Source organism: Prionailurus bengalensis, chromosome B2 (genome assembly GCF_016509475.1).
Source record: "Prionailurus bengalensis isolate Pbe53 chromosome B2, Fcat_Pben_1.1_paternal_pri, whole genome shotgun sequence".
NCBI lineage: Eukaryota > Metazoa > Chordata > Mammalia > Carnivora > Felidae > Prionailurus > Prionailurus bengalensis.
Genome location: NC_057349.1, coordinates 26,966,378 through 26,979,896, shown reverse-complemented (window position 1 = coordinate 26,979,896; position 13,519 = coordinate 26,966,378). Strand labels below are relative to the sequence as shown.

Genomic DNA, 13,519 nt, shown 5'->3' with positions numbered 1-13,519 from the left:
TGTGAAAGTAAGGTCGTCTCTATTCTTGACTTTGCCTTTTAAGCATTAAGACAGCTGTGAACTGTTTAGGAATTAGTCTCGAACACAGAATTTAACTAACATCATAGGACACGCAAGGGGCACTCTTCTAGAATTTAAGACAGTTAGGGGTCAGATGCCACGTAACACAAGGCAGATTGGTGGTCTTGGAAAGAATAGTGGCTACACGGAGTTTAAGAATGATGCATGACTGATGTTAAGACCCATGACAGCAAGAAAAGAGAAGATGAAGTACAGGAAGACAAATACAAGAAGGTAAAAATAAAGAAGAAGAAATAAGCTAGAAATAAAGGAGGAAGAGCAGCTGAGCTGCTGCAGACAGGCTGGAGGCACAGCAACATGGAACAGAGGATGTGCTGGGCACAAATGGAGGCTGGGAAGGAGAGTTAGTGGTGATGGGCCTCATTATTGCTGTGCTGGACAGGTTCTCTGTGCACGACGGGCTCCCTGTCTTTTGTCTCTGCAGGCCCCTCTGGTTCATTTCCTGGACACCTCCTGCCCCAACCTGAAGTGTGTTCTCTCTGTCTCTCAAACCAAAAGTCTTTCCAAAACTCTACTCTAAAGCTCCTATTCTTTAGGAAGCCTGTTCTTATTCCTTTGCCTACTGTTCCCTCAGACTTAGGATGGTTTGTCCTCATAGTTGCTCAAGTGCATATTAGTATTTTGGTGGGGTTTTTTTTTGAGTACGTATATTACTAAACTTTAAAATGACAATTAACTAGAGTCCCCCATTTCTTCTTTCTTCTCCAAGTGATAAATAATGTGTTTTCCAAACAACAGAAAGCACTGTGATCCAGCAGTGGGTCAAAGTGATTAATCATTCTCTGCCAACTGAATACCCCACAGCCCAAGAACCCTGAGCCTCCAGAAGGAATACAGCTCCTTCAACACTTTGATTTTAGCCCAGTGAAACTTAATTCAGACTCCTAATATCGAGAAGTATAAGATAATAAATCTGTGTAGTTTTAAGCTGCTAAGTTTGGGATAATTTGTTATAGCAGCAATAGGAAACCAACACAGATTTTAGACTGTAAAAGTGACATCTAGCTCGTTGTAAGAAGCAAGTACAAAGATAGGTTTCTGCAGGAAGATTTCTGAGAGGGGATGGAAGGGTGTGGTTGGCAGGTAAATGGAGCACTATGAACATACATGATGGCCTAATATATTCTCTTTGGTGGCTGCTCTCTAGACTGTTAAGGATACTTACATTCTAGGAGTAGTCATAGAACTTGCTAGATCTCAGGATCTATTATAGGTTCTGGGAATACACAGTTTAAGCAGAGTAAGAGGAGAGGGTCCCTAACTCATCTCCTTTAACTTTCACTGTGACCATCATTTCTGCCACTGGATCAAGAAGTACAGAGCTGGTAAGTAGCAAATAACCCTTTCTGCATGAAGTTATAGATGCAAAACAAAATAAAGATTTAAATAAAATCTCAGGAGTTGATAAGCTTAAAGTATCCTTTCAGATGTCTCTTGATAACTAATGATTTCACGGCAGTGGGTGATGATGATAATTAATCATGATGACAGTAATAAAAATGGTAATATGCAGCACAAAGTACCTTATATTTATATAAGCTCTTTCATCTTTAAGAATTCTAAGATGCTTTGTAACCTTCCAGTACATATCAATATGAAATGAGGTCTCTGCTTACATCTGAAATTCAGTTTTGCCAGGATTGACAGGTAGTAATCATCTGCCAGTTAATGGAAACTCTTTGATATTAGCTGGGTAAGGAGCCTTGAAGGCAGGGAATAATCATCAAGGATGGCAGACACTTTAGTCTGGCTCTGCAGCTCTTGGACACAAATGTTTGATTGGTGAATTATGTGACTTAAAAAAAAATGTTTATTTATTTATTTTGAGAGAGAGAGAGAGAGAGAGGAGAGAGATAGAGAGAGCGAGCAGGGTAGGGGCAGACAGGGAGAGAGAGAATCCAGGCAGGCTCCACATTGTCAGAACAGAGCCTGACTTGGGGCTCCATCTCATGAACTGTGAGATCATGCCCTGAGCTGAAATCAAGAGTCAAACACTTAACCGACTGAACCACCCAGATGCCCCAGAGTTCTGTAAATTCTTAACCCACTTTTCCAAAAATAGGTTTCTGAGGCTTATCTCCTGAAATTCAAATTGCCTGGCTTTGTGACTAGCTCCCTGTTCATGCTTTTCTCTCCTCTCACCCACCATGCTCTCTTTGGGGTGTTCATCTCAGAGCTTTAACTCTTCCTTTTGTACAGCTACCCTGTTTAGAGGCCCTGTCTGACCTCTTTTCTTTACACCAGGCCTCCAGCTCCAACTCCTGCTTGATATTGCCATGTGGATATCCCTAAGGCACCATGACTGTACCAGAATTCCTCAACACCTCCCACTGCAAACGGAGTCCTCTTCTTATATCTCTGATGTGAGTTCTGGCATCATTATCTCTCACCTACTTCACGGTTCAGCCTCTACTCCAGGGAACCACCTTCAGTTCCTGTCTGTCATCCACATGTCACTATCTAATCCATACCTAATCCTGTGGTCACCATCTCTGCAATGTCCTGGCATTTGTCACTGATTTTCTCGCCTCCGCTGCCCTGGTTCAGTTAGCTCCTTCTTATACCTGCACTAGATTGTCCCAACAGCTTCCTAGATGCTCCTCCTCATTTGTCTGAGAGTTACCATGGGACAAGAACCTTATCTCATCCATCTTCACATTTCTCACAGAGGTTCTAGGACTTATCTCCATGGTAGAAATTCAGTAAACATTCTTTTTTAATTGAATCTCTAAGACCGCAATCATATAAGAATACTTTATTTTATATACACTGATATATTCTGGAGAAGCTGAAGGTAAATAAGAGTTATATTTTAAATGTATACAATGAGCTACTATTTTTAAAAGATTCTGGTAATAAATCCTGAAATTAGATAATCTTTTAATACCTTAGAAACCTACTTATTTCTAAGTTTAGATATTCTTTAAAAAATTTTTTTTAATATTTATTTATTTTGAGAGAGAGATATAGAGTGCGAATGGGCGAGGGGCAGAAAGAGAGAGAGGGAGAAAGAGAATCCCAAGCAGGCTCAGCACTGTCAGCACAGAGCCCGATGTGGGGCTTGCACCCATGAACTGGGTGATCATGACCTGAGCCGAAATCAAGAGTCAGATGCTCAACTGACTGAGCTACACAGGTGCCCTTAAGTTTAGATATTCTTACGCCAGCTTTTCATGAAGCAGTGCACTTCTGATTTATCCAAGAAACCAGCAAATTTATGACAGCATTACAAAATGTACAAACTGGATTTTGCTATTAAGGACAGCACCTATGGATACCTGAATGGAACTAGGTATTTACCAGCAGGCCAAGCACCTAACAGGTAATTATCTAGGAGGCAGATCAGAGCTATTAAGTTAGACCATCAGCTGTGGATACCAAATTGGAGGTTTCTGACAAAAGCAGTCAAATGAATTCTCAACATTGCTAGTAGATGTGACAGTGAATGAAGAAACCAGTCTGCCATGAACCAAGGGCATGGAGAGTGAGGCAACAGAAGGCCTAGGGTAAGATAAAGATAGATAGGGGCCAAGAGTAAATGTACATGGACTAAATTTTGGTAGACCTGGAATACTTGGAATATTTTTTTCCTCAATGAACAAAGTGCTGGGGAAAAAAATCAAACTTGGTAAGGAATAATTAACCTTATTGAGAAGATAAAGCAGAATAGAGTGGAGGAAGGAAACCATAGATAGATTTATCCATGAAATCTCCATGAATGAAGATTTTCGTATTTATTTTAGAAGATAAATATAGCTTGATACAACAGGAAAAACACTGTCAATTTGTTTAAAAAACAAACAAACAGCAAATGGGGATTTCTAAAATTCCAAAATACAGATCTCGCTGGCTGGATGAAAATGAAGAGGGAACAGGTGATCACACCCATGATGGATGGGCCTCCCATAAGTAATTCTATACTTTGAGTAAGCTGCATCAGGGCTAGCTGAGGTAGAAGCTGAACTCAAGTACTAATAGTTCTTCCTAAGAAAAGTAGCTGCAGAAGCTAAAACAAATTTCTAAGATTTTGGAATTTCTTTTGTAGATGTCAAGAGGTCAACACTGTAATTATAAATGGGGGTAGTCATTAGCTGGACAGCTTTTTTTTTGGGGGGGGGGGAAGTACAGATTTTATAGGAATTCCTAATTGGTGCAGAGAAAAACCCCCATCTACAGAAGGACATCAGAGAGTTTTTAGGACAAATACAAAAAATATTTTTAAATAAGATAAAGTATATACTTATGTATATTCATATAGATTTTATGAATCATTAATTACATTGTTCTGATCAGGATCTAATCATGAAAACTTTCAAGGAAAAATAGGATGTTGGGGGCATTATAGTAAGTACCCAATTATTATTTCATTAGATATGAAATGCTCTCGAGGGGGGTAGCAACCAAGGAAAGAACACAGGCTTTAAGAGGAATGTTATATGCCCCTAGGGGTTCTGTATGGGATCCTATGAAGTATGGAAAACATACAGTAGAATATTTGAGAATCAACTGAAGAGACTGAAACTTAAAGCTCCTTTGGTTAAATCCAAGGAAGGAAAAGGGCAGGAAAGGTCAATGTGATTAAGGAAGGATATAAAGATTAGTATGAGGAGCCTAAGAGGGAGGCTTAAAATATATAAACAGTGATTTAGAGATATAAACTATTTATAAAATACAAGTATAAGAAGTTCAGAGGAAGCATTATGATGGCACATTAGTGCTAGCATCCCACTCCATTGTGATAGTTGTAAAAGAGGAGAATGCTAGGATATGAAAAATTGGAAGGGGTCTTACAGAACAGCCTCTCCTTTCACAGGTCCAAGAATGCAGGAAGAAAGGGACTCGCCCTTAATTTGCTCTCTCTGCAACTCCTTATCCTAGCTCCCACCAGTCAAAACAAGGAACAAAGAAAAGCAGCAGTGGAGGGGTAGGATTAGAGCTTTGGAGGTCAGAGGATCAGGACAGGGAAAGATCAACTGGCTCTAACAGTGCTGAGAAGATGAAGGGTTGGAGTTGGGAGGATCTAATTTCCTGCTTTGGGAGGGGAAGTGTGAGAAGGTGGTGAGAACAGAGATGGGAGAGAAAGGGGACAGTTTCAAGACCCCCAGTACCCAGAGATGGAGCTGAAGGAAGGACGTATACACATCTTCTGATGATAGATCAGATTCCTGAGGTCTGGAAAGTGTTACCCAGCATTATTCTAAACAGGGCTCTGAGATAGAGCAAGCAATTATGGGCCATTTAACTTAACATCATTTACAGAAAAATATTAGGAAAAGTTTGCAGAGGGGACAACTCGACAAGCATATGGTAATTTGATTAGAAACAGGCCACACGTTTTTACTGAAGGAAGGTGTTGTTTTAACTAGCTTGTTGGACTTCTTTGAAGTTACTGCCTTCTCAATTCTGGATTTTAACTCCTGATTTTTCTAATATCTATAAAGAATGGGAATAAACAGAAAGTATCTAAGTAAACAGAACAAAATCAATTACAATTGAGGACACTAGAAATACAATGGCAAGAAAAATGAATGTTGAGATGAATATAATAGCAAGAAAAAAATTTAATTTACAACATTTAGTAGCATTTAAGTCAAGATATTTTTCATGAAAGGCATGTGATTTGAATTTTGGTTTGTGAATATATGCCCTATGTCATTTCCTAAAATACTCTGCAGAAAAAAAGTGATTTTTGTTAGTTTAACTGAGAAAACAAAAACCAAAAAACAAAACAAAAAACAAACTCTTAGCCTTTTTTTTTCCTTCAATGGATTGACTTCTCGGTGTGGTTAAAAATTTGGTGTGGTTAAAACATTCAGATGAATTTATCATTAATACAACCTTTGAAAATTTTCCAAGTGAAAAATTCTCAAAGAAAATGAAGACATCTTATTTTATTTTAAATTAAGTAGTAAATCAATATTATTATTTCCATACCACCGAATAGCTACTAAAGCTTCGGAAGGAGAATTAGAAAAGATAAAAATCAAGAATAAAATATCAAAGTACTTATTAATGTTGGCTTGAAGACTTTATTATACTTTCTTATCTACTTTTTACTGGTTGATCTGTACAATTTATCATGTGTCATTGTACTTTTCAAAAGGTACTAGATTTAAGAAACTGATCTATACCTCTCTCTATATATACAATTTCCACAAGGGTGGGGAATGTGTCTGTTTTGCTCATAGGCCTAACATAGTGTTTGGTAAATATTTGGTAAATGGATAAATAAATAAATAACAATAATAGCACATCAATATTGGGTATTTTACTGTGTAACATACTATTTTAATAAGCATTTTGTATAATTGACTGTTAATTCTTCAACACTTCTATAGACTTCTAGCTCTCCTATTGATCTCATTTTTAAAGTCAAGGAAACAGAGGCATTGAGAAGTTGAGTAACTTGCCTAGTCACACAGCTAGTCATTGGCAGTTTTTGAACTCAGGCGGTCTGGCCCTAAGGCCACACTCAGGCATGACGCTACTTCTTCTCTCTGAATGAAGCACATTGCAATGAGTCTGTGTATAAATGGGTATACATACAGGAAATTATATACAAGAGAGGAGATTTAAGAGGCACAGAACTCAAGCGTTAACATTGCCATCACCAGATACTGGAAATCAGGGGCAATGGGGGATTTAAAGTCTGATGTCCAGGATCAAGATCTTCACAGAAGCAAAACTAAACATTTAAAGGAAACATAGAGATTGATAGGTAAAGAACTAAAAGAATGTGACTCCATTCTGCTCTAATTGGATGCCAGAGTCCTTAGCTCAGAACAAAAACTTTCAAGACTTTCCATGTTGGTAACAGAAGCAAGATTTAAGGTTTTGTGGTGGCTAAATCAATGAGGACAAAAATTACTGGTGCATGTGGAAGTATGTTCTATATGGCATCATCGGTGGTCTTTTTTGGGGTAGTGCTGTCCTGTGCTGAGTAAAGAACCTTTCTTAAAACTAGCCTGAATCTTATTCAAACAACAAAGTTCTATTTCCCTTCAGTTGCATTAGGGTATTGATGTTCTGAGACCTGATATGTCCTTATCATTTTTTTTTTCAAATTTTCTTGATGGTATTTATTTATTTTTTTCCTAGCAGTCATTCTGGAACCATTTGACTCTAAGAAGATTTAGTTTATGTTTTTGGCTTCAGAGTGCCCTATATGCTGAGAATCTGGGAAGATGCATGATTAAAGCTAATCAGGAGATCAGAGTTTTAAAGAATTCAAGGAAGAAAGAAAAAAAAGTCTCTGGCTCTTGCGAGATGGATTTAAGACACTTAAATGGGAAGGATCCAGTTTAGACATGGGAGAATTCCCCGTCCACCCTATACTGAGTGCTGACAAACCTCAGAGAAGCTGGGTGCTTTTCAGGACTCACTCTGAATGACTCTAGATGTGTTGGTTTTAGGGCCCTGCACCTAAGTGAAAGCTCATTTACAAGTCAGTCTCCAGTTCTGGTCACCTTTTAACTAGAAGAATACTATCACCCCTAAGGCAATTCTATATAAGTCTGTCAAGCTGGTCCAAGTTTTGGGAAAACTTGTTGTTCTGAGGAATGAGGTTAAAAGTTTAGTCTCACTATACAAGAAAAGCTTGTCCCACAGAATATTAAGTTGAAGTGGAGTGAACAAAACAAATGTAGCCCAAAGGCTTAGAAAGATGAAATGTAGTTAAAAATCTCCAATCAAGCAGGGAATCCCAAATCAAAAGAAAAGCTAGGGTGAGAGTCCCATCAGTGAAAAAAGCAAGCAAGCATTTGAAATAAGATGCTTTTCTTATGTTCAAACAACACTAGTGTAAACAGAACAGGTATGATGATGACATTTGAATGGACAAAAGAAATGAGGAGGGATGCAGCACTGTCAGGGCAGGAAAGAGGGGTCGATACGGACTCTAAGAACCATCTTGTTAGTCCAAGGGTCCTTTTCCTGTTCAGCAAATTCTTTTGTTCTGTGTCCTTATCAATCCCCCACCTTGCCTAAGTAAGAATGACAGACAAGCCATTCTTAATGACTTCCTAGCTTTTGAAACTATTTTGGTGTCAGAGAAAGAACCACGTTTCAGTTGTTACAAGGATGGAGGTTTCTGTGGGCTCAGTAAATTTTCTACTCTGAGATGACAATTTTTGTTTGTGAGGAGAGAAATAAATTTGTCCATTTATGTGATCTGTGCAATAGTCTGGAAAAATGACACCCTTGTGGCACCTCTTTAGGACAGGGAAGCAAATGCCAGTGTGGCTAGGGGGCTCCATAGACAGGCATTCCTTGCGGTGTCAGCAGGAGTGTGCTGGTATCTTCCTCCCCCAGAGATGGAGCACATCCTCTCCTTGGCACACCCACTTGCCATTAGCACAGGGAACCATTGTTCACTGTGTGTTAGAGACCCAGCCACGCCCTGTGCCAGGACAATGCACTGACTCTACAGCTCTAGTCTCTAAGCACTGCTGATTTCCTTTCCTTTTTACTTCCTCCTGTGTGTCAGAGTACATGAAATGAAGTTTGTTCTTTTGTTTAAAAAAAGAGATTTTAGAGGGTGATTACTGATGACATACTCACTGTCAGTTTCTCTTCTCTGGGGTTTTCCTAATCTCTGAAATACTGTACAACATATAAGGTTCAAAGCACAGATAAAACAGGTTCTATTTTCACAGCTAATGTACATTTCATTAGGAAACCTCTGAACAATTCTCTCTGAAGATGCTGTTTTTGATTATTTTTAGATCTATTTAACATGCTGGGTTTTGTCACCATAGTATGAAGGTAGACCTCTTTAAAGTAACAGCACCAAGCTAAAAATCTTTATAAATTGAGGAAAGAAGGATAATAGGCACTAACAATCTATAGGTCATTTATTAATACAGAAAATTTTGTATTCATCCACCCATCAGTCAATATTTATTAAGCACCTACTTATTAAAGCCTAAGATATTTTTTAAAAAGACCTTATCCTCAAAGAATTCATAATTTGGTAAAAAGAGAAGGTCATGTAAACAAATGAGTATGATAAATTATAATAGGTGTTACAGCATGATTATGCATAGCATATGATGTAGATACAAATGAAGGAGGAAAGATTTTAGTGGTAGTAAGTAGTATATTGACCAGAAAAGTATTCACAGGCAGGACAGTACATGAGCTAAATCTTAAAAAAATGTACGGGGGGATTGTTTATGGGTTAGGTTCGTGTGGGTGCATGTGAGCGCATGTGAGTGAGTGTGGGTACATGTGTGAGTGCATGTGCAAATGGGAAGGTATGCAGCCCTCCAGGTCTTGAGATCTTGCAGGTTATGGAGGGCCTTGTAAGTCAGACATCCCGTATCAGGGATCAGCTATCAAAGCTAATAATGTGAGGAGACTTGCCTTGGATAGAAGTCTCTGTTTCTTAAATCAACTACTTCCTTGGCTGTATTTTACCCTTGTTTTCCTTGATAAAGCAATGGATTTCGTGCTGAGAATAACAACTCAAATTCAATTCACTGTAGTCTGTTTTGGGACCTGACCATTGAAGGATGTCAGAGAACCCAATGGAAAGCTTTGAAGGCTGACTGTGGATATTCACTAAGAACATCTTCCCAGCCAACCAGCCAGCCAAATGTGGCCACACACTGGGTGGCCAAGGAGTCCTTACCACTTCAGTTGGTCGGTAGTATTTGAGATCCACAGTCACATGAATTTTTCCGGTCTCTTTACATCTGCCCACTTCATTTTCATTCTTTCCTTCCCACCTGTAAAGGAGATAAACACTTAATCAGCCTCTAATTGCTTGGGAGCATTTGCCATGTTATAGTCCCTCAGGATGGCTCAGCCTTCTCCCTGCAGGAGTATATAAGCTCATTAACTACAGGAACACAGCTGATGTGTCACCATGTTATCAGGGCAACAGTGACTTTCAAAGCCTTTCCAGATCTGTTTCTAAAGGGTAGGGTTTTTTTTTTTCCTTCTTTGTAAGAAAATCATGATGGGTTCAGAAGTGCAACTTCAGAAGTGAACAGATTAGCCAGAATAAGGAATTGGGCACAGGGATTTCAAAGATTTTGTACTTCTTTAGACTATTCTTGATAACATCAATTATTATGAATTAATGTCTTCTGTCTCCCTTTTATTTATTTTTTAAAATTTGCAGTGATGTTTTAGGGATATTTATTGTAAACTTCAATGCACTCCAGTTTGGAATAAGTTTCATACCCTAAATTAACCATTCATCTCATCTCTGTGTTATAGCAAGTTCCCTTCCTCTATTCAGTCAGCAGTAGGCCTCATTAACAAATCTCAGACTATTAAACCTCCAAAAAAGTACACAACTGGTTTACTGCTTGCTAAGAGAGGGTATATTAGCATCAGCTATGGTGTGCTTTGGACTTGGGTTTTTCTTCCTTAAACATCCACAGTTGGAAACAGTCCCTCCTCAAGTCTATACCGCACATTGTGCAGGATATGCTCACAAGTTTCAAGACCAACTTCTTTCTGGAATTCCATTTTATGTTCTCATTTTTAAAGAAATGAAGACACTGGCTTCATGTTAGCCTTTGGAGAAAATAGTATACAATTAAGATTATTTTTACAAATGAAACTTTTCAGCAAAGAAAGAAAAGAAATTACAAAGTAATGTCTGACTTCCATGCTTATCACCAGACCTAGTTTGCTTTATCAGTTGGAGAGGAATCCTATGCCAACAGGACAATTCTGTGTGCTCCCTGGATCAGAGGCACAGTGGAGATCAAAGGAAAGAGTAGAACATTAAATTAGTTGCTTGACTATGTCATTCACACGTGTCATTGAAGACAAATAGTAAATATTGATTGTGGCTGTACTTTGGACATAGCTGGGTAGTAGAGACATAAATTGCCCTTATAAGCTTAATTTCTGAACAATCACTGGAATGTTCTATTCTCAACTTACTTTTTTATAGCAGAGGGATAACATGTCATTGTTGGGAAAACTCAGTTTCTAAGCACATTGAATTTGCCAGTGGACTCAAGGCAAATATGAAAAACATCCCATAACACATAGGGATTCATAGTATATGTTGAATAATAAAACTGAACAACTGGCATTATATTAATTAGTTGCCTCAAAAAGAGGTGTTTGGTAACTTACTTTTTTGGTTTAATTTCTTACTATTGATTAGACTAATTTGGCAGGGTCAGAACTAAGTTTTTGGAAAATTCACCTGGATATGGTATGCGGATGCTTTAGAGCATGCAGACTGAAAATAGTGTAAAATGAGAAAACCCAAAGTGGTTATAAACCCTATCTGTCTCTAATAGAAAAGACCACATGTTGGCAAATATCTGCAGTAAGGGAGAATAGATAAATCATTACTTTAAAAATTACCTAGCTAATTTTAAAGTTAATTGTTGAAGTGGAGCCTTTTCTTTGGTAAGGCTTTCAGTGGGTGAAAGGATATTTGTATCTCATAAGCATGTTTTTATTCTTGTTCATGTTTAATACTAACAAAGAGAAACAGTCCAACATCTGTCTTTAAGCCGAAAGGGTTAAAAAATCACTGCTCACAGTTTTACTCTTTTCTCCTATGGTAGCTGGGTATGTAATCTATAATGGGTCAGGCTGACTTATGTGCACACATACATATTCTGTCCTTCTTACTGATAAATCTTCTCAGATGTCACCAACTTGAAAATTGGTGATTCAAATGTACTTTTAGTTGATTTCTTTGAAACCACACATGAACACACATATATTTAAGTTGATAAAGGCCTGGAAAAGACCTGGAGAGCTTGACTGGGGAGGGAACATGTCGGACAGGAAAGGAATGAGGAAAAGCCAGCTGTGTCTTTAGAGCAGGGGCTGACAAACTGTTTCTGTAAAGAACCAGAAAGTAAATATTTTAGGCTTTACATATCACATATAGTCTCTGTTACATAGTCTTCCTTTCCCCCTCCCCATTCTGTTCTCTTCCTCCTCTTCATCATCATCATCAGCATCATCATCATCATTTTTTTTTCTTAAATTACCCTTTAAAACTATAAAAACATCCTTACAGGACAGTAGAAAACAGGTGGGGTTTGGCCTGTAAGTCATAGGTTCCTTACTCGTGCTTTAGGGGATGAGTTAATGCTATATCCTCATTCTTAACTTAAAACATTTAATTCCTTTTCATACCAAAAAGTTGCATTGCTGGACCAGCTTAAGTTTTGCAGTTTACTGCTTCTTTTTGGCTGCTCTTAAGCCATATGCTAACATGTGGGATTTATTTAATTAATTAATTAATTTATTTATTTATTTATTTTTTTCAACGTTTATTTATTTTTGGGACAGAGAGAGACAGAGCATGAACGGGCGAGGGGCAGAGAGAGAGGGAGACACAGAATCGGAAACAGGCTCCAGGCTCCGAGCCATCAGCCCAGAGCCCGACGTGGGGCTCGAACTCCCGGACCGCGAGATCATGACCTGGCTGAAGTCAGACGCTTAACCGACTGTGCTACCCAGGTGCCCCTAACATGTGGGATTTATGACAGTAGTTGAAATGGGAAACGACTGACAGAAGGAAACTGCAGGTTAGATTTGAGTTTGATGCTACTTGGGCACCTGTGTGTATCAGCTCTGGGCCCACTTCTTGGCCTCTGTCTGAATACTGTCCACAGGGCTGCCATCTTGCAAATGCTGTCTACAGTCCAAATCCTCTCTGTGGTCACTGCATTGCCCCCACTACTAATACAGTTGCATCGAATAATCGAGTATAACCAGGAAAGGGCTCAAAGCAGAACTGAGTTGGCAAAACCGCTTTGTAATTTGCACTAGGTCTGCATGAAGGCAGTAAGCAAAAGTTTCGGCCAAGGGCCAAAAAACATTCAGTTACAACAATACACAAAACACTTGTATTAACAAGTAAAAGGTAACAGCTAACTTGTCCTAACAAGCAATGTTATGACTCAAAGCAGAGCTGGGATGTTAATGAAATGAAGGTAGCTTGACAGGGAATAGAGGATTCAGCTAATTAAAAGGAATTGCTACCCACCAATTTAGATCAACAGCTCACTGAGAAGAGCCTCTGTATAATTCAACTTTTAAAATATATTGTTGGCTCCTAATAAGCATTAAGTGGCAATAGAAAATATTCAAGAACAACAGAATCAAGCACAATAAGGAAAGATGAGGTGTTATTAAAATCTACTCAACTAGGAATTCCTTTAAGGAACAACAAAAGCAAAGTCAACTGTATTAAGTCAAGCATAGGAGACTATGTTAAAGTAAGGGAGGGCACGATGCACCCCTTATAAAAACCTGAATATCACAAAAGTTCTCAAGGATTATTTTAAAAAGTACTATTTTATTAAGGATGTATATAAGGAAACAGGACGTTGCCAAAAGCTACAATTTAGAAAATGACACAAAGTAGTCCTGGGAGAATTATTAGGTTCTGAATGAAGGTGGTGGTTTGTACAGTTTTGCTCCTGTCTGATGTCCCTTTCAA

The 13,519-nt window shown here is 38.5% G+C and overlaps 1 protein-coding gene across 2 annotated transcripts in view; it reads right to left on the bottom strand.

Annotated features, from left to right (window-relative positions):
* Window positions 1-13,519, bottom strand: part of GMDS (GDP-mannose 4,6-dehydratase) — a 629,590-nt gene that overhangs the window by 86,892 nt on the left and 529,179 nt on the right. Inside the window, exons 9-10 of one of the 2 annotated variants that reach the window (XM_043590960.1) lie at window positions 9,713-9,809; window positions 5,497-5,498 (exon numbers count right to left, since the gene is read on the bottom strand). In XM_043590960.1, coding sequence (XP_043446895.1) covers window positions 5,497-5,498; window positions 9,713-9,809 — 99 coding nt within the window. The remainder of the gene's footprint in view (window positions 1-5,496; window positions 5,499-9,712; window positions 9,810-13,519) is intronic. The other variant, XM_043590959.1, reaches the window with a different exon arrangement.